The 22,109-nt window shown below is 34.2% G+C and overlaps 2 protein-coding genes across 3 annotated transcripts; both read left to right on the forward strand.

The window, feature by feature from the left end:
* Positions 1-2,110: 2,110 nt before the first annotated feature.
* On the forward strand, positions 2,111-7,532 carry LOC141845358 (KH domain-containing protein At4g18375-like). Its single transcript, XM_074733423.1, has 8 exons — positions 2,111-2,167; positions 2,591-3,217; positions 3,635-4,054; positions 4,167-4,415; positions 4,510-4,779; positions 4,919-4,977; positions 6,545-6,617; positions 6,755-7,532. The coding sequence occupies exons 2-7, from the start codon at positions 2,636-2,638 to the stop codon at positions 6,591-6,593; spliced, it is 1,629 nt and encodes a 542-aa protein (XP_074589524.1). The 5' UTR covers positions 2,111-2,167; positions 2,591-2,635; the 3' UTR covers positions 6,594-6,617; positions 6,755-7,532.
* A 1,689-nt stretch (positions 7,533-9,221) lies between these two features.
* On the forward strand, positions 9,222-21,496 carry LOC141845209 (uncharacterized). 2 transcript variants are annotated; one of them, XM_074733263.1, is made up of 10 exons: positions 9,222-9,536; positions 10,552-10,752; positions 10,924-11,046; positions 12,862-12,899; positions 12,974-13,094; positions 14,800-19,599; positions 19,748-19,873; positions 20,082-20,189; positions 20,282-20,424; positions 20,983-21,496. In XM_074733263.1, exons 1-10 carry the CDS (start codon positions 9,459-9,461, stop codon positions 21,212-21,214), a joined length of 5,970 nt encoding a protein of 1,989 aa, XP_074589364.1. In that variant the 5' UTR covers positions 9,222-9,458; the 3' UTR covers positions 21,215-21,496. The 2 variants fall into 2 exon arrangements, with proteins under 2 accessions (XP_074589364.1, XP_074589365.1); XM_074733264.1 differs by lacking the exons at positions 9,222-9,536; positions 10,552-10,752; positions 12,862-12,899 and having other exon boundaries at positions 10,984-11,046.
* The last annotated feature ends 613 nt before the right edge of the window (positions 21,497-22,109 follow it).

Here is a 22,109-nt window from a genome sequence, read left to right on the forward strand (position 1 = left end):
CATAGGATCAAGGGAGTCGATATTGTTATCGATAAGTTTTTGGAAATTTTCAGCTCTTATCTTCATTTTCTTGCATTTCTTATTTTTTTCTGGCTGTGATTACCCGTAGGTTGAGTATTCTGTGAAAATTAAATCGAACTGAATTAATCAATATTGAATCGAATTAATTTTCTTTCAATTAATCCAACGAATTGAATTTTTAAATAAAAATTAAATAAATTGAATTGATAAAATATTAATTAATTTAATTTAAAATTAAATTAATTGAAATGATTAAATCTTTTTAAATATTATGAGAGATTATTAATTAATTTATCAGTTCTCTTATTTAAAATTTATTTATTATTTTAATTGATAGTTTTATAATAGTAATTTAATACTATTTTAATTTTATTTCTCTGAATAATAATTTAATTAAATAATATTTTAATAAATAAAATAATTAATAAAAATTTTATAATACTTATTACATTTTAAATGGATATTATTTAATCACGGTCAATCCTATAAAAGTTAGCATATAACTTCTGTAAAAACATAGTATAGAAGTTAATTGTTAACTTGATGAATTTATATAATTTTATTTTTATTTTTTTAAATGATAATATAATTAAAATAATATTTTAATGAATAAAATAAATGATGTAGACTTTATAATACTCATCATATAATATAATTTAAGTTAGAATGTAACTGTTATAAAAGAATACAGGTGAGAATAATTTAAATAGTTTATATTAGATGAGACGTATATTTAATTTTAAAATAAAATATTCATCTAACTTTAATTGAAAAATGAAATGCCATCTTTATTTGTACTCAAGTTGTTTTTAAATGGCCTAACCGCTTTCAAATAAAATTTTAATAAAATAATTAATTTTTTATATTGTAACAATTATTAAAGTAACTTTTACAAATTTAAATAGTTATCAAGTAATTTCTATACATTATCATTAAATCTTAAATCTTAAAATTTAAATACTGAAATAGTTAATTATTTTATGTTATAGTAGTTACTAAATAATTTCTACATACTAAAGTAACTTCCAAATAGTTCTTGAACATTATGATTAAAATCTAAATCTTAAAAATCTATCCTAAATTCTAAATTTTGAATATTAATATATCATAATATTCTTTATCAATTTGTTAAAAATATTTAAAAATAATCTAAATCATTTTAAAATAGTTGTAATAGTTATTTAGTAATTTTTATATAATTATCATTTTAAAATAATTATAATAGTTACAGAATAATTTTTATATATTATAATAATTAATTATAACTACTACAGTACTACTAAAAGTAAAAAATAATAAAATAATATTGTAGCACGATCACGTTTAATAAGAAATATTTTGGAGATGAAAATATCTAACGGGTGTCTTTTTCATTTTTTTTAAAATATTTTTTATGATTTTTATAATTCAAAATGTTTTTTTATTTTTGTAAAAAAAAATTGACTCGATTACCCGAACGAGAATTTGATCCTCGTCTTTTATTCAATTCAGCAGACAGGATTTCTAATGCTATGACTAGTCAATGTCGCGGGCTCATTGTGTATTTGATATTGTATATGTAATTAATTACAATTGATGTTTCGGCTAAATTATGTGAACAGCTACTAATAGATACTTAAGCAGCTTAATAAAATTGAGTATTCGAATAAAATCAAATTAAATTAATTAAAAATAGAATCATACTAAATTTTTTTATATTAATTGAATTAAATTTTTAAATAAAAACAAAATAAATTAAATTGATAAAAAATTTATTAATTTAATTTTTAACTAAATTAATCAAAATAATTAAATTATTTAAACATTGTAAAAAATTTATTAATTAATTAAGAATTTATAAATTTACTTATTTAAAAATTTAAAAATTTAAAAATTATTTTTATTTTAATTAATTTGATTTATTCGATTTAATTAATAAAAAATTTTAAAATTAAAATTGAATCGAATTAATTATTTTTTAAAAAATAACAGAAATAATTCAATCGAATTTTTAAATTAGATCATTTAATTAATTTTTTTTCTCACCCTGCAGCCACCTGTCTTCATATATAAATAGGCGAGCCCGGGGGCCAAGCTTGGCTAAGCTTCGGTTCGTTTTCTATCGCGCTAGGGTTTCCGCAGGGGCCGAGGATTCCCTCAGAGCAAGGTATGCTTCGGTTCTGGATTTGGGTTTTTTTTTTTTTTTTTTAAAGATTAGCGACTTGAAGATGTTCATCGAAGGTTCTTTTCTGCGATGATCTCGTCTTCATAGTTCTTCTCCTGCCTAATTGATCTCGCTCGTTCAAGTTCAGTAGAAATGAATATTTGTTCTATGATAGCGCTATACGCTGGTTATGACTTAGAGGTTGAGTTCTGGTATTCATGTTGTATATGCGTATGTTCGCATGAATAAATCGATCCGTGTGCTACAGATACTTCTATAGCCTGTTAATTTTGCAAAATTAGATCGAATTGCTTCTGTTCATCATCCGCACTTTTTATGCAAAGCTTTTAGAAAAGGAAATTGTTTGCCATTAGATTTGTCATATCTTTCATGTTATTTAATCCAAATGCGAATATTGTTCTACAGTGGATACTTTTGTTCTAGAAGATAAAACCCTGACATTTTAAAGCAATGGCTGGACGTCGAAACAACAATGGGAAAAGATTTTATTCTCACTCTGATCATTCTGAAAATGGAGGAAGCAAGAGAAGAAATCCCGGTGAAGAAAGAGACACCTACCTTCCTGGGCCTGAGGACTGTGTTTTCCGTTATTTGTGTCCAGGAAAGAAGATAGGAAGCATCATTGGGAGGGGTGGTGAGATTGTGAAGCAATTGAGATCTGAAACACAAGCTAAAATTAGAATCGGGGAGACTGTACGTGGTTGTGATGAGCGTGCCATAACCATTTTTAGCACAGGGGAAGAAACCAATACACTTGAAGATATTGATGAGAAAGTTTGTCCTGCACAAGATGCTCTCTTCAAGGTCCATGATCGACTTGTTACTGATGTTGTAGTGGGTGACGAAGATAATGATGGGGACAATCCTCAAGTTACTGCTCGACTACTTGTGCCATCTGATCAGATTGGGAGTATCATTGGGAAAGGAGGACAAATCATTCAAGGTATTCGCAGTGACACTGGTGCTCAAGTACGGGTTCTTAAGAATGATCGTCTCCCAGCTTGTGCCATTAGTGGTGATGAACTACTCCAGGTATTCCAATCATCTCATCTTTTGTAATATGCCATCTGTTTGAAAGCATTTAGTCATGGCATTGGCATTGTTGCCTAACATGTAGTATACTACTTTAACTAAGAATGATAATTTGGACTATTTTTTGTTACTCTATCACTATTTTTTGTTACTATATCATAGAGCTTTTCTATGTGTGATACAAGTAGATGTTGGTTTGTCAAATGCGTACTAGTTTTCATATGCCAGTCCCACCTTCAAATGCTATAGTTGTAAACTCTTGTCGTGTGCTTTTGCTGCATTGGCCAACTACCATAGAAATGTCTTCTCCTGTGCCAATGTGATGAGATGCTATTGTTTTAAGAATCTATTACTTTATATGAGGTGAATTTTAGTTAAAGATTAAGCTCATTGTACTTCTATCTTGTTTGGAAACAGATTAATGGAGAAGCATCAGTTGTGAAGAAGGCTCTTTTTCAAGTTTCATCTCGTCTCCATGATAATCCATCTCGGTCACACCACCTTCTTTTTGCCACTTCACCCTCAGCGTTCCCTGGTACAAATCAGTTTGGAGTCTCAAGCACTGCAGGCCCAGTAATTGGTATTGGCCCTTTGGTAGGTTCTTATAGAGGTTATAAAGGAGAAGCAACAGTAGACTGGCTTTACCCACCTGCTAGAGATGAAGGTGCTGCAAAGGAGTTCAGCTTACGTCTCCTCTGTCCTTCTGCAAATATTGGAGGTGTAATAGGAAAAAATGGTGTTATCATTAACCAGATAAGGCAGGAATCCGGAGCATCTGTTAAAGTAGATAGTAACTCTGCTGAAGATGACTGCATAATCACAATTTCTGCTAAAGAGGTCAAACAACTTCAGTCCCTTGCATGCATGCAGTAACTTGTTTGCATATACTTATGTAGTTTTCTTTTACTTCACTTATGCTTATTACTTTCTCCTGATATTTATATTTTAGTTCGTCGATGATCCAATCTCTCCTGCAATAGATGCTGCAGTCCGCTTGCAGCCCCGGTGTAGTGAAAAAGAATCTGCTGAACCTTCATATACCACTCGCCTTCTGGTATCCACATCGCAGATTGGTTGCTTGATTGGTAAAGCAGGATCAATCATCTCTGAGATGAGGAGGACGACACGAGCAAATATACGGGTGCTTTCAAAAGAAAATGTTCCAAAAGTTGCTTCTGAAGATGATGAGATGGTTCAGGTAAGTCACACAACCTGCTGGCTTTATTTTTTTTGATTAAGCAAGTCTTGACACCAAATATGTTTTGCTTTTCTGCATTTATTATTTTGTACAGATTACTGGAGAGATTGACGTTGCAAGAAATGCTCTTGTTCATGTGACAACTCGTCTGAAAGCCAATTTGTTTGAAAGAGACAACACATTATCTGCACATGCTTCTTCTGCTCCTCACCATCGTTTCCCTGCTGATGCTTATGATGGGTCCAAATATTTTGGAGGCAGGGATAGTAAGGTGCATGGCCGTGGGTTTTCATATTCCGGAGGATATGGTACTTCCCGTGATTTGCTGCCCTCTGATGCTTATGGAGACTATGGTGGTTCTCAGGTATGTTTTCCCCCTGAAATATCTAAATGTCTGAAGTTAGAATAGTTATCTCTATCTATATTCTCTTAGTCTTTTGGTTAGTCAGCATTTGCATGTTAGCTGGTTGAAATTCCATTAATTATTTGTAACTACCTTTTAGGGTGGTGGTAGCAACTACACTTCATATGATGGATACTCTTCCCGTCACGGTAGCAGTGGGTAATGTTTTATTTTCCTTCAGAACATATGGTTTGTTTTCTAAATTTATTTGCAGTCTTTAAATGTTACCGGTAATGCTTTTCAAGGAATCATACATTGGGAAGGGCATGAAATTAGAATACTAATTTAGTCATTTAGGATCGTTGAAAATTTGAACAATATTTTTATTTAGCATCACTCCATCTAATTGTGTTTGGACCACAGCAATTAATAATTTTGAAGTTATAATTTAGATGAGTAAAAAGTTGATGATCTATTGAAAGTTCGAAAAGAAATAAATTTTCTAGTTTCTCTTCGATTGTTTATTTATAACAGTTGTGAGTTAATGATTTCTGCCTAAGGTCTACTCTAGAATTTTTCTTCTGTAACCAAAATTTTCTATATTCAGAAAATAAAGTAAAGATATTAAAAATTAAAAAATAAATATTTATCACACCTTTCATCAATATTAAATTTAAATGTAAAAATAATCAATTTAAAGTATGTATTTTATTTATCTTTTAATTTTTTAAAAAATAAAAGATGAGGAGTTTTTAGAAAATTTTCTGAAACCAAACAAGCAAAACTCTTTTGACAAATTTATGAAGGTTAAGGATGCAAAGGAAGTAAAGTTTGTGCCCTATTGTAATGAAATAAGGTATATTGCTTATTGTCCTAGATATATACTGGTAGTTCAGTGAAAAAATAGAAAGGAAATATCAGTAACAAATACACTATTAATTCTTATGTCAGATCATATGATTCGTATTTGGGGGTTGCTGTTTCAATCTGGTGTAGTAAGCAACGTCAGAAACCTAGCATTTAAATTTCAAATGTAGATTGTGAACATAAAAGATAAAATGCAAAAGGCTAAACACAATTTCCTTGTCAAACTTGAATCCTTTCTGGTTTTCTTACAATGGCCTACCCAGTATAATAGAATATGGTAGGGTTTGCACTTTCTGTAGTTGCACTTCCAGTATAATAGAATATGGTAAAATGCAAATGGCTTGAGTTTTCTGGACTATGTAGGTTTCAGAAATTAACAGTATAATTTTTCATTATTTGGTGGTCAACAACATTGATTTTATCTATTTATAGTTTAAGTTTCTTCAAAGCTTGCAGATTGCAGTACATGTAAGATTTTCAATACATTTTTTCTGCCAGTTAGAATCCTGTTTCCATATGATTTCGAAACCTGAATCCAAGCTTTATCTTGTTTCTTTTTTCCTTTTTCTTCTTAGAAAACCAAGGTATAGCATATGAAAGTAATCGCCTTCCATGGACGTGCATGTTATATTTATACTTGTATTGCAAAACCTTATGTTACTAAACTTGAGAATCAATTCCTAGTTATGCAATACTCTTGCGACTATGACTTACGCATCAGTTGCCAATGTTGACATCTGATAGTTCTAGACCTTTCTGTGGCCATGTTTTTACCTCCATTCCAAGGATGCTTTAGATAGCCTATTTTTTTAGCATGCTTATTACTAACAAATAGCAATTGTTCAGTGTCTTTGCAATTTTTAATATTCTTTGACAGAAAATTACTCTCATTGCCTTAATCATTAGCTTGTTTTACCAGGTTATCTGGTCCTAACAGATATTCCCACGGGAAACATCATGATTATTAAAACTTCAGTGAGTAGGACAGACAGGTAGAACATCTTTTACCAGGTTTCCAACATACTTTGGGAGCTTTGTTACTCTCTTTGACGGTCCTAAAAACCTATAATAGACTTCTAATGCAGCTAACCTTTTTCACCTTGGTTGCCTTGCTGTCCTATTAAAACAGTTTAGGTCCGAGAAGCCCGGAGCCCGCCTATATATGAAGCCTCGAGCCTAGACCAGACGACCAGATGTACAAGTCTGAGATATTTTATCTCCCACCTACAAAGATGTCACCGTTGTCTCCTACCCGCCCCTTTCTTTATACCAGAACATCACTGCATAACCATTGGCCTAAGCTTGAAGCCCCTCCTATCAAGCATTGTTTTAAGGATTACTTTTGACTGTTTGTATATTGAAACTCCACTCTCCTCTGACGGTGATCACCGAGTAGTATGCCTAAATTTTAGATGTTATTTCTGAGAATTGGTACCTTTTAGCTACTGAACTGTACCTTATTGATGTCCTATTTCAACATTTAGTTTTGCTTCCACTGCTACCATTTATTTTGTGTGATTAGATTATCAGCTTACCTTTCTCCATGTACCATATCTAGGAGATTTATGAGAGAGGACATAATAAAGTTGTGTTAGGGCATATCCATTAGTTCACACATATCATTCATGTAGATATCATGGCACATACATGCATTTAAAATTTTAATAGATGCTAGATATCACTTATTTGCTGTGTCTTTCTTATTGGTGCTCAAGTCTATACAGGTATCTGAAATCAGACAAATCAACCAGGTGAGTTACTTGTTTTGTTGGTGCAATTTCTAGATTTTAGTCAAATGCATTTATAACTCATCTTATATCTGACTGGTTTTACTTAGTTAATTAGTGGCTTTCTAATTATTTTTTATCTTTTTGTACTTTGAAGAATATGATAACAGATTGCAATGTATCTATCATCTGTTGTAATTTCTACTATTGAAGTAGGTGTAATCTCTCTTGTTTGTTCCTTAATTTGTCACTATGTTTTGGATCAATCTTGTCTGTGATTATAAACTGTGATAACGATGAAGGAAAGGTTTGAGTTCTGGTAAATCAGTCGCAGTTTGACTTGCCATAGCTTGTAGATAAACAGACCGGACCGGGGTTGTCACTCCGGTCCGGTTTGATTTTTCAGTTTAATGGATAATTTTCGTGGGCCCGGCCCGTGCAGAATACCCGGGGTCGGGCCCGCTTATACTCCCAGCGGTGGACGCTGGGGCCCAGATGCCATGGCCGTCGTTCTCGATGCCACGTGGGCTTTAAGATGATGGGAAAACAAGTCTTATTTAGTTAATTAAGAGATCTATTTCGTTGGAATTAATGCTGGGGATTAAGAACTAAATGATGAGGCTTTTTAAATTTTAAAAAATATTTAAGCAATAGATAAATTTAAAGATTTATTCCGTAGGCAAACTAAGAAAAGGTTGCCTGCTTAAATTTAAAATTTTCTTTAAAGGGGTTAAATAAAATTTTTCTTTAAATCTAACAATTTTAGTAAAATTATTAAATATTTTGAGAGTATTGTGATTTTAAAATTTAAAAGGTATTTTAAAACAAAATATGAATTATAATATTGTAGTAGGTGGAATAGAAATTTCCCTTTCTAGCTTTGACAAATGATAAAGTTTCCATCAGAACTTCGAAGAAGCGTGTTTGGGGTAGATTTGAATTAAGTCTGTTTCGTCGTAGTCAATTATAATTTTTTGATTTATTTTTTATAAATGATCATGAGATCGTTAATATATCTAAGACATGATAAAGTTTTTATTTATTATTTAGCTATTTAATATTCTATTACTTCATTAATTGGATGATTAATACTCTTAATCGTCGAAAAGACAACCTCAAAGATTTGGCGCGACGTCCCTTTCTCTATATAAACCCCGTCTCTCTCTCTCTCTCTCTTCCACTGGGATTTGGTGAGTTCGATCGAGCCCTAATCGATCGAGCTGCGTAGCTGCATTGCGATCCCACGGAATTCCTCGATCGCCCGTTACCGGAGGCAACATCGCGCCATCGGCATCGGAGTCTCTCCGGCGACAGTCTCCTCTGTTCTCGCTTGCTCGTCGAGCACCAGATCCGAGGTTAGGTGCAGGCGTCTTGCTCTTTGTTCTCTTTCTGTCTGCCCCCACGTACGCGCGCACTCTTCCATTTCCTTGCTCTGCTTATGCCTGTGTTTTCTCGAAGCTTAGGTTTATGGTTGGATAAAACTGGAGCAGCTGGGTCTGTTCCAGGAAAAAGATCGGGCTTTACATGTTGATCGACCGGTCTCCGGGTCGTGGTTCTTTATTATTGAATTATTTTGGCGTACATGTGTTTCAAAGGCTCGCATTTTGTGCTTTGCCGGTGAAAAGTTTCTGATCTGTGATGGAGATCTTTCTCCCCTGTTGAAGTCTTGCGCGATTGCGTTCCGAGTATCTTTATCGTTTTTATTTCAATGTCACGTGGATTTCTCGATAATCACTGGATCGCTCCGAGATCGGAGTCGTTGGATATGAAAATGTGTCATTTGGAAAGAATATACCGTGTTTCTCTAGATGTTAGTCTGGGTTTCTTTGGGTTGTTTCTGATTCGTGCTAACTGTTATATTTTCGCAATTCTCTTGAAAGAGTTGTATTTTGACTGTTCAGTTAGATCCACCTCGTAATTTCGTTCAATTTTCAGATTATATTCATGTAGTGTTCAATAACAAAGCGGATGAGCTTTTTCTTATTGCATTAATGCTTGCCTAAAAGGGATGCAGTTCGTGGTCTCAGAAGCATTAATTCAGATGGGCAATTAACTCGAAGAAGAAAGGTGATTTTTTTCACCTGATATTTAGCTGATTCAGGAACAATGTCAAGGATTCCTAAGTGGAAGATTGAAAAGACAAAAGTGAAAGTTGTCTTCCGCCTACAGTTTCATGCAACACAAGTACGTGACCAAAGCTGGAATTACATTAATATTCTTCACCAACGCTCTGTCTTCCCCTTGGTCTTCCTTTATTGTTTCTTTCAGTGAATTAACTAGCTGGTCGCATGAAATTTTATCATTTTTTTAATCTGAACTTTATCAGCTCTTTGATTTCACACTTTTGCATATGCTTATTTTCATATGATGATACTTTATCTTTATCCTGTTTTGCATTCCCTTTTCTTTTGTTGATTCTTTGCTTAAGGAGATTTGCTTCCTAAAGCTTTATATGGTAGCACTCCTCACAATATAGCAGACTATGGTGATGTACAACCACATTATTAATTTTCTATAAGTGTTAGCACAGTTCGTGCTGGTTTCTGCATCATTAATTTGCTACTAGAATTCCTGTTGGAGCTTCATCCTGGTAAAAGAAACAGCTATGTTAAGCTTATTTTCTTTCCTTGTAATCAGATGTTGCAATGGTATGTAATGACACCATACAACATTTAAGATTTCTCCCTGATCGTCTCTCTTTCAACTCCAAAGGAATTTGTTACCTTATGATCAAATCTAAAGGAGAATGAATATAACAGAAAAAATCATTCATTGTTTTGTACATTGTTTTTAGTGTATCTAACTTTCTAGAGAAATTGTGGTCAATTTATTAACAATATCCCTTTTCCTCTTTATCAGGTAAATGCTCATAAGTTATTGAACAAATTATAGGCTTTGCAACCTCACTAAATTGTTATATTGTGTAAATATTGTTCAACTCATTGTATTGAAACTTCTTTCCATTTTAGTTTGATGTCAGTTGTAGAATATCTAATGATTGAAAACCAAATGCATTCTAAGGCTAATAAGTTAGTTATATTCTGTTTCACCTGATATTAGTGCTGACATTTATAGCAATATACTCACTCTGACAATTTTATAACATATGAGGCAAGTATAATGAGCATGTTCAGGTAACTTAATAGACATCTTTTTTTAGAAACTTAAGATTTAAGAGAATTACCTGTGCTTGTTTCAGATTCCACAACAAGGGTGGGACAAGTTGTTCATATCTTTTATCCCCATCGACACAGGCAAAACAACTGCAAAAACAAATAAAGTTAGTGTCAGAAATGGGATCTGCAAGTGGCCAGATCCAATCTATGAAACTACAAGACTTCTCCAGGATGCAAAGACAAAAACTTATGATGAGAAGCTGTACAAGCTTTTGGTGGCTACGGTATGTAGTTCTTTTTAATTTTTACTTTTTTTAGCTGCTAGAATCACAAAATTAGACATGCTTGCTTCTGGATGTTCCTATTACTTGATCACTTACTTTTTCAACTGCTACATGCAATATGAGGTATGCAGCTGTGCTTTATTCATTTGCTTTCTGGAATGTATTTCTCAGGGGTCTTCCAGGTCAAGTTTTCTTGGAGAAGTTAATATCAACCTAGCAGAATTTGCAGATGCACTGAAACCTTCATCTGTTTCATTGCCTCTTACTAATTGTGATTTTGGAACAATTTTACATGTGAGTGTTTTATATTTAATTTTTCAACATATTTTTTTTAGAAAAAAATTCTTGCACATATTTGATTGATTCTGTACTATCTGGTGTGTTATTATTATCAAATTTAAGCCCAAAATGAGTGCACTCTTGAAATCATTGTGAATCAGCACTTCCAAGGAAAATATTAAATTGATAGCCCAGAAGATGATATCTAGCAATGGTCTTTTACACTTAGACATGCGTTATCTATTTATTTTGAGTAAATCTTCCCAATTTAGAATATTTTTGATAGCTTTATATGAGGCATACTGGATTCTTTGTTGATTCTTGGAGGAGGAATATTCAAACTTTAGGGGTTATAACTTCTTGACATGCTGAATCTGATGGAGGTAAGAAGTATAAACTTAGATTATCATTGTTAGACAAATTTATAGTACGGTCTGCATTGCAATATTATGGTACAAGTTTTCCACATGAAAAATGTTGATCCAATTTTTTTTTTCTCTTGTATTCTCTCTCTCTCTCTCATCTTTTCTCTCCTATTATCCATCCAAGTAAACTAGCCATTTATGCTAGAGCTAGAAATTTTTCAAAGAGCAAAATTTGTGCATTCTCTTGGTGCATATTTTCAGTATTAATTGGTTTAAGTCTTTGACACTAGAGTTTGGGGAAAGGAAAATTTTACTATATTGCATATTAGTAAGATAATCATTACATGAGTACCATGATTAGACACAAAGAAATTTTTATTCTTGAGTTAATTTTACTTCAAATAATCAAACCAGAACATTTGCATACTATTCTGAGATCAGTACCAAGAGTTTATGCAATTTTTAGCCAAGTTCAGATATTTTCTGCACAGTACTAAATCAGCAATACCATCATGACTGGCATAGAGTGAAAGTACAAATAAGCAATGAAAGGTATCAGGAAATATGTTTACAGAGATGCATGGAATACTGGGAGGGGATGACAGAGGCGATTCTAATATATACTTTTTCATTTACCTTGACAATTTTGCTGCAAAATATATTAATGCATACTCAACCAATTAAATGCTTATATTCAGATCAATGCTAATGAATTATCAAGACAATATCAGAGAAAAACTAAAGGCTTTAGGTTAAGTACTAAATAGAAGCAAGGGGGAAATCTAATACTAAGTTAAAAGCAATGGAGAAATTTAGTAAATATTTTAGGTAATTTAGATATGCTGTTCTAGAAGAATTAAAATGGCGCTATTGAAGTTACAATTTTTTGTGGAGCTATGGAAATTTAAATTTTGGAAAAATGTTACAAGAATTGTAGGTTGGAACCATCATCGGTGAAAGAAGAAAGTGTACAACAGATGAGATAAGGATGTTCAGTGGATTTATAGTGTTAATAGAAGAAATTGAATAAAGAAAATTCTCATCACACAAGGATTACATCTATCAGCTTGGAGTATAAAATGCAGAAAAATCGTATGGTGTTCAAGAAAGGACCAATAGATGGTATTTAGAGAGATTAATTAAGCATTTAGGTTCAAGTGGTTTGGAAGACCCAAGAACTCATAATATTGAAGTTGCCAGACTGCCAACTAATGTAGTTGGTAAGGGCCTTGATGTAATTTGGGATCAAAGCCACCTTGATGCTGAAATGGGGTTCTCCTCAAAGATAAATAGTACATTATAATACACTACAAAAATAAAATAATATCTTTACTTCTCCATATAGCCAATCCTAGGTTATTCAGTCATCCTGGTTTGTTGTTTTCATTAGATTCATTTATTTTTATTTTATTTTTCTGCATTGTAATGTTTCTTTTATCTTTTTGTCTCTTGGGGTATGTTCCAGATCACAGTTCAACTTCTTACGTCCAAAACTGGCTTCAGGTGCTACTTAATGAGAGCTGTTTTTCTCTTTTGTAGCATCTATAACTCCTCTCACTTGTTGCATTGCTATTTAGAGAATTTGCGCAGCAAAGGGAACTGAGTGTAAGGGGGATTCAGATGACATCCGGCAATAAAAATTATCCTGTTGACACTGAAGCTGCATCGTCAGAGATAATTGATGAAGTAGCAGAAAAGGTTGAGTATTATATTTTAAGTAGTATTGTTGTTGGCTGCCTTTAATTATTTTGTTATGCCTTCCATTTCTCACATTGATGTCATGATTTGGAGGAATTCTGCAAGATTCATGCAGTGGCTACTTTTTCTGAGACATCAACTAGAAATTTCAGTCATTATCAGTATATACAGAGTTACAGACTACATTCAGTAATATGCATCTAGTTGTTTATCTGCTTTTACGAGCCAGTAAGTATAATATGTTGCATTTTTATCCAGTCTTTCAACAGTATGTAAAAAAATGCATCTAGGAATATCTTAATACATATATACTATAGGCTCTCTTGTTGAACAGCCTTGTTGTACTTTATCCATTCAAAAGGAAAAGAAATACCATTCATTCAATTATCTTTAAACCTGCTCTTAGATTAACTATTAAGCTAATACTGGTTGTTGCCACCTTTAGCAATTCATGTACTAAATTGATAGTTACAGTCAAACTGGTACACATCTTGCACACATCGCCAAGTTTTTGCAAATAACATTTTTTACCTATTTATCTTAACTTTTTTTTCCCTTGAGGAACTTCCTTGACGACTGCATTTTTTTTATCAGTTCTTCTAGTTTTCACTGTACGTCAGTTTTTGTGACTGATATGTATAGGTCACAACTGTAGCAAAATTTCCTTTGCAAATAAATTCATCATGAGGTTCAACAACCATCTCATGCACGTACCAATTTCTGGTTGTGTATTGACTCTTAATGCTTCATATTTAAGTGTTAACTCCGCCAATCCATTATAAAATGCTAGTATGGAAGTTAAGGTAGTGTCAGGACTGCTCAATTGAAAGGCTTGGGTACCCTTCTGGTCCATCTTTTGCATGTTTATATGGATTTTTCTATCTTAATTGGCAGAAGTACATAGTTTTATTTAAGTTTCATCCAAGAGGCCTTATCTTTGTATGGGTAATGTGACCCCAGTTTTGGTACGGACCAGTCTGTATGGAGTGAACCACTGGAAGACTGCTTTACTAGTTAGTTCTATAATCCAGCCTGATAATCTGCTGACACATTGTGAAGTTTGTGGACCTAAAATCCTTGTCTTTGTCACCATCACCATCTAAATCATCATTATCTGCTGAGTGCATCTATTCCTTCATTGTCTTGTACCCTTTTCTAGTTCTCAAAGTTTTGCATGAGATAGAAACATCTTCAAACATCTAGATTATCATGTCAACTTGATTCTTCTGGTCTTAAAGATTTTCTAAACCAACTGCATGTCTACTTTTTGGTAACTATCAATAGAACACCCTTTGATATCTTTAAGCTCAACATCCTTGGCCTAGAATTTTTTGTTAAACATCCATGGTTATCTTTACACCAATGGCATTCATGGTCCACCAGGCTTCATCAATAAGGTTATACCCAAATCTGAGCAACTATCCAACTGTTTGCAAAAACTTGCCAGTCATTATTCAAAAAATGGAGAATGATAGAAGTTGATGAGTATTTTTTTCAGGAAGACCAAATTTTCCTCTGTAAGCCTATATTGGCTTTAATATCCTGAAATTTCTTGTTGAAGGATAATTGTTGATATTTCTGTCACTCATGGTAAATTATTTCAGACAATTGTATTACATCTTCTTTGCTTGTCTTTTTATTGGAACTATTTATCTAATTGTGATTGATGAATTGTTAAATGTTTTATTATTCATATCTTGGATAGGTTAATCAGACAGTTAAGTTTAAACAAGATAGCATGAGATTCCCTTTACTTGAACAAGTGGGAGAATCAAATGAAGAGTATGAAGATTCACCTGGTAAGGTGGATGGTTCATCTTTCACATCAGAAAGCTTAAATGCTGAAAAGAATGATCTTCGAGGCATGCATGAAGTAGATAACTTCAGTACCACTTCTGCTGATTTACCTGGGAATGAGGCCAGTGTCAGTCAGCTTTCTACACAGGAGAGGAAGGAATGGACACATGGATGGGGTTCGAACTATTCTGTTGATAATGATCTAACTACAGCATATGGAGAGAACGATAGATTGAGAGTAAGATTGGTGGTTGCAGAGTCAGCATTTTTGCAGCTTAAGTTGGAAGCAAGGTCGTTGCAGCGAATTACAGATGAATTAGGTGCAGAAACAAAAAACTTATCTGAACAACTTTTGCTTGAGCTAGCTTCAGGAGAGCAATTGAGTCGGGAAGTGTCCTTGTTAAAATCAGAGTGTGCTCAGTTCAGAGATGATCTTGAAGTCTTACAATCTTCCAAAGCTATGCTCCAAAATCTTGACAGGAGCGCTTGTAGTCCCTTTTTGTCTAACAAGAACTGTGAAGATGATTTAGTTGATGGTAAGCCTCAGGGTGACTTTACTGCTGCAGAAACCCACTACATGTACCATGATTTGCAGGTCAAATGGCTTGAGAGTCTACTGCTTATCGAGGGAAAGGCCCGGGAAATTCAGAATAAGACTCGTTTAGGGTATCATGGAAATGATTTTGATTTACTGGGTTCTGATTTTGACCTTCTTGGATGTTTCATTTGTGATCTTAAAGAGGATATTATCCAAGCAAAGGGTCTCAAGAGATCTTATGAAAATAACACATATCTAAAGGCCACACTTATGAAAGATTTTGAAATGCCAAGTTTGAGAGGGGATGAGAGGTTTGACCTTTTAACAAAACTAGAGGATTCAACAGTCGAAAAAGAAAATCTTATCAAAAAATTGGAGCAGATGCATTGCTACTATGAATCATTAATGTTAGAATCGGAAGAAAGCCAGAAGCAAACAATCAAGGAACTGGAAAGTCTCAGAAATGAACACTCCTCCTGTCTGTACTCAACATCTCTTCTTCAAAACCAGATTGAAAAATTGCACCAAGAGATGAATGAACAGTTTATGGCTTTTTCTGAAGATAGGAACAACTTAGAATCTCAAAATAAAGAACTTGAGAGAAGGGCTTTTGCTTCAGAAACTGCATTAAATAGGGTTCGCTGGAACTATTCTATAGCAGTTGAGCGCTTGCAGAAGGACCTTCACTTACTATCTTTCCAAGTTTTGTCTATGTATGAGACAAATGAAAACCTTGTAAAGCAAACTTTTCCTGATGATGATAAGCACTATGATGATGAAGGGTCAGATGAGGCAAGGATATATAACATCAAGGATGACATATTGACTAGAATCAACCAGGAAAACTATCAGTTGAACATTTCAGGAGTTCAGACAAACAATGGACTTCATGAAACCAATCACAAAAATTCTCCACTTAATGGGATATCCACATCTGTTTCCTGTGAATATAGTGGAGCGCCCTTCATGCAGCTGCAAAGTAAGGCAGATGTACATGTAGATGGATTTGGTTTATATAAGACTAGACAGCATGCTCCTAATTTTACTCAGGTAAACAACAACCTTGCTGCTGATGTATCCGCTGAGACACACATAGATGAATTCCCTTCTAGATTGTCAGTGGATGATGCTATGCTAGGTATTCACAGGAAGAGTCTATATGCTGAAGTAGACAGAGAACACATGACTGATGCAGATGGTTTACAGGAGCTGAGGAAATCGCTTCAGAGGTTCAAAGTGCTTCTTGTTGATACTGAAGCTGAAGTTTTGGAAATGTATTTGCTTAATTTGAATTTAAAAGTTTTCTCAGATGTTTTACTTGGGGCATTGCATGATGTAAATGGTGGTGTCAAGCATATGAAAGAAAAAGAGTTTGAACTTGCACAAGAGCTACAACACACAACAGAGACGAAGGATGGTTATGTGCTTAGGATGCATAAAGCAGTTGAGTATTCAAAAATATTGATGGATGATAAAGCCAAATGTGTCTCTAGATGTGACGATCTAACACTGAAGAACCAGATGCTGGAAGCAAAACTCCAAAATATCTCTTATGAAAGTACTATTCTTAGTGAAAAAGTTGCAGAATATGAGAAGATGTTTGTGGAATTTAAAGCTTATGAAAAAATGTACAACACATGTATCGAAGAAAGGGACAAGTTCAAAAATCTGTTGAACAACGAAATTCAACAGAAAAAATGTCTTGAAACTGAAATGAGATCGATGAATTCAGATTTCAAATTACAGAAGGAAGAATTTGACAAGAAGTCTTCTGAAAATGACAAAATGCAAACTTGTCTTGCAAATATTCAAGAACAGTTGGGGCATTTATATGCTTGTATGATGTCTTGCAATGAGCAAATAGATTGTTTTGTTCTTGATGGAATCTCTGTATCACATCAATTGGAATCTGGAAACTATTTGTCAGTTTTTACAAGTCTGGAACAGTTCCAGCAAGAAGCAACAAAGAAGGTACTTGAGTTACATAAGGAGAATATAAATATAAAGGAAGAGAGAGAATTTTTTCGGAGCTCTCAAAACGACACAGAGCTAAAATATGAAAATATGAAGCAGAAGTTTGAATCTGATATAGATGTGGTAACTGAAAAGCTATTAATGTCTAATTTGCTAGTTGAAAAGCTTCAAGTGGAGCTACAAAATGCCTTTGAGAAGCTTAAGATCAGTTCAGATGCTGAAGAGAGAACTGAATTGAGAAATAAAGAATTGTCATCGAAATTGACAACCTTAGAAATGAACTTGCAGCAAGCTATTGAAGAGAACAAGGATCTAGTTAACCATCTAATTCTACTAGAAAGTGTTAAGGAGGATCTTGAAAAAACTCAGATCAGTCTTACTCATTGTATGGAAGAGAAGAGGACTTTGTTGATGTCTATACAGTCAATGAATGGGGTCTCCACCCAAATGGGAAATGAGATTTTCAGGTTGAAAGAAAATCTGCAACTCATCCAGAGAGAGATGCAGACAGAGAAAAGAATGAGGGAAGAACTTGATAATGTAGTTAAAAGCCTTTCAGCTCAGTTGGAGGAAAAAGAACGTGAGTTGTTATCTTTATATGAAGGAAAAACTGAAGCCATGTATCTGCAAGATATGATTTTAGAGTTAGAAAGAACAAACACTGGGTATAAGCATCAACTAATGAAGAGCGAAGAAAACCAAAGAAGTTTAGAGAGTCAGAATGCATCCTTAAAATCCCAAGTTATGGATGTGGGCAATCAATTGGTGGAACTCCTTGAGACTTCACTAGCCTCTGAAATTAAAGTTACATTTATCAGAAGTCATTCCTGTGACAGGACGCAGGATTTCTTTGCACAACTTAACACAGTAGAAAGAAAACTTGAGAAGATGACCTTAAACAATGAAGATCTTATTGCTTCACTTGATACACTTGTTGAGGAAAAGTCACAATTAATAGATGGAAATGCAAAGTTATCGATTGTTCTTCAATCACTACAATCTGATTATGATATTATTATACAGGAGAAAGAGGGCCTTATTGATTTTATAAACAAAAACAATACAGAACTTGAAGATATGAAAGTTAGAGCTGCAACTATGGAAGCTGACACTGATTGCCAAATGAAGAAATATGAAGATGAGATTTGTCAGCTGAAAAACATTGTGATCTGTTATGAGGAAGAAGTGTGCAACTTAAGGTCATCTAGGGATGCATTAGAAGTTACAAATATGGTACTGAAATCTAAACTAGATGAACAACAAAGAAAAATATCATCACTTGAGGAAAGTGAGTATCAGCTGAGAGCCTTACAGGCGGACAACAATGAGCTTAGTTGTAAACTCTCAGAACAGATACTGAAAGCAGAAGAATATAAGAACCTGTCCAACCATCTAAGGGAACTCAAAGATAAAGCAGAGGCGGAGTGTCTTCAGGCTCGACAAAAAAAGGCGAACCAGAGATCATCACAGGAATCACTGAGAATTGCTTTAATTAAGGAACAGTATGAGTCCAAGTTCCAGGAGCTGAAAAATCAGTTGTTTGTCACCAAGAAGTATGCAGAAGAAATGCTATTGAAATTGCAAAATGCTCTTTATGAAGTTGAGAGCAAAAAGAAAACTGAGGTTTCCCTAGTGAAAAAGATTGAAGAATTGTCAGAGAAAATCTCAAATTTGGAGTGTGAGCTAGATACAGTTCTGACTGATAGAAAAGAATTAGCCAAAGCTTTTGATAGAATAACCAATGAACTGGAGTGCACTGTTTTGAATCTTAAGTGTTGCAAGGAAGAGAGCCTAAAGCTTGAAAATTCCTTGAATAAATGCAACGAAGAAAAGCTAAAGCTTGAAGATTCCTTGAAAGAGTGCAACGAAGAAAGAACAAATGCTAGAGTTGAGCTTGACTTGGTAAAGAGGTTGTTCGAGAATTTGGCCTTAGATGGATCTGTTAATCATGAAGGAGACAGCGATTCTGATTTCCCTGCCATAACGTCAATTGAGCAAATTATGCAAGATGGTAACTTTGAATTCTCATCAGTCTTCCAAGAATTGCTAAATTACAGAGATACTAATTTGGAAATAGATGCTTCAACTGTGAATTTTGCAAATTCTTCAAAGAACGCGGACATTGAAGTTGTGCTGCCAACTGTTGTTGATGAGAGGTCGCACTCATATCTCCCTCTGAATTCAACAGCTTCTAAGGTAACTCTATTTATTTCTTTTTTGATATATTTCAGCAGTAGTGTCCTTTTAAGGTACACATTGTGTTCTTTTCTGCAGATACGTTGAGAAATTTCTTTGACCACCTAAATTTCATGGAAGTTCTGTTAGTTTTTCACATGTCTTTCAGGATAGTGAAGGTGCACTTGACCAACAAGCCAAATTTGCAGATGATATAACAGATATAGTTGACATTGAGGAGCACTTCAAAGAGCAGCAGAAATTGATCTCTGGCATAGGCATGCTTCAAAAGGAGGTAAATTTATGAAATTCAATAACATTCACAACTTGGAAGGTACTAAATGGTAGCAAATGCTTTATCGTTGGTGGTCATTTCCCTGACAGTATACTGCAGTCATTGTGCATCGGCAATGTAGAATTAGGCCCCCTTCATGTTTAATGATCAGCATTGTTAATGTCAATCTAAAGCCACTGGTTTCTTCTAACTTGTTGAACTTTTGCAGTTGGAAAAGCTAAGAAATGAAAATTTCTCGTCACTAATTCCTTTAGAAGATCATCAATTTTTGCCATCCCTACAGAATTTAGAGAGAGATTTGTCACAACTTGACATGGTATGTATGATCTATATTGATCATCTAACAAGTTGAATGATAGTATAATTCTTCTTTGGCCATATGTCAATTTTGGAGCTTCACCTGGTTAGGCAAATGAGCAGCTGGGAAGCATTTATCCTTCATTCAAGGAATTTCCGGAAAGTGGCAAATCATTGGAAAGAGTACTAGCCTTGGAACTTGAGTTTGCAGAAGCATTACAATCAAAAAAGATATTAGATTTCCACATACAAAGGTATTCTTTAAATCACTTTTTGTCACTGATGTTTACTCTCTGTTCCACTCTATTCCCAAGTTTCTTTCCTAGTGAAAACTCCTCTCTCATTTTTCAAAACTTCAGTTAGGTAATATAACATGCATAAGGCAAACTCTCTGATCTCACTACTAATTTATGCAATTTGCAAGGAAATAGAACAAATCCCTGTTAATCCATGATTGAATACATCCCCTTCAATATGTTGAGTGGTGAGTGACACTTTTAACCCTTTCAGGGAAACTTGGAGGAGAAGATGCCACAAAACAAAACACAACATAATAAACATAGTCTAACAATTTAAGATTATAAAATATAAAATAATCTGACACAAGACTTAACTGTAAATTTGGTTTGTCTAATTAATCCTTGCACTCAGTTTCTACTTTAGTTCGACAGATCCATCACAGCTGAAGCTAACAGACTTGGTATGACCTGGACTTCATGATCTTTAAACATTGCAAGACAAATTGGAAGAGTTCTTTGCAAATTGAATTCCTTTTTTGTTTTTTGATTGTTTCTTTTTTGAATGGTGCGCAGCTCATTCCTGAAACAGCACAACAATGAGGCAGCAGTGTTCCAGAGCTTCAGGGACATCAACGAACTGATAAAGGAGATGCTGGAGTCGAAAACTCGATACGCCACTGTCGAAACCGAGCTCAAACAGACGCAAAGCCGATTCTCTCAACTCAGTCTGCAGTTTGCAGAGGTCGAAGGCGAGAGGCAAAAACTGTTGATGACACTCAAAAGTAGGGCACCTACAAGATCATAGCCCGCGGCGCAAAACTTTACTGCCATTTTCAACCTTGGATGCCATCTTCATCTCTGCAACTTCAAACATAGCCATCAAAATGGAATTTAGCATTGTAATGAGCTTATTGGCATCATAATCTATAGAAATCTATAGAATGTGTACACAATCTTACTCAAATCCTCAAATATGTATCTCAGAGATCTGTTTTGTTTCCTTTTCTGTTCTTGTTCTTCAAGATTGTAAAAGCCTTCATGCTTGAAACATATCAAACTCTCAGTTCTTGAGCTCAGCTCACTTGAAGTTGACTTTTGTCACCATTTAGGTACACGTGTCATGTATCTATCCACATGGATTTTTTATTCCCCATGTGACCCCCCTTCCACAAAATTTATTGATAGATTAATTGAAATGCTTCTAGAAACTTGAAGACTGTCCCTTCTCTTCTCCGCTGCGAGCAGGAAAACTTTGACACGAGTCAGCGAGTCCCCACGCGTGGGCTACATTTTTCCATCCCCGTTCACAAATCAACCCACAATCACACTCGTCGTCCATTGACCCAAGGGATTAGATCGTGAGGTCCAGCGGCGAGGGTAGCGTTTTGCGGAGTCTAATTGTGATTTAATTATTTTGTCAAACAGCAATTATAAACACGTGTAGAAAATGCCTGACCACGTGTAATTCGAAGGATTAATTGATAATTAATGATCAGGGGCGACATTTTCGCTTTGCTCCTCGGGTTTATAAGTATTTTCACTTTATAATTACGAAGATTTACTTCATAATTTATAGTTTTTAGATATTCAAAAATAGTTTTTTTACTCTAAATTATATTGCAATTTCTTTCATTGTTTCACTGTAAACTAATTTGTAAATTAATCTTTTTTTGATAAAAACTGGAAGAATAAATTTTTAA

The sequence above is a fragment of the Curcuma longa genome, chromosome 14 (genome assembly GCF_044706935.1).
Source record: "Curcuma longa cultivar G26 ecotype Majalengka, Jawa Barat chromosome 14, ITB_CL_G26_1.1, whole genome shotgun sequence".
NCBI classification, from domain to species: Eukaryota; Viridiplantae; Streptophyta; class Magnoliopsida; order Zingiberales; family Zingiberaceae; genus Curcuma; species Curcuma longa.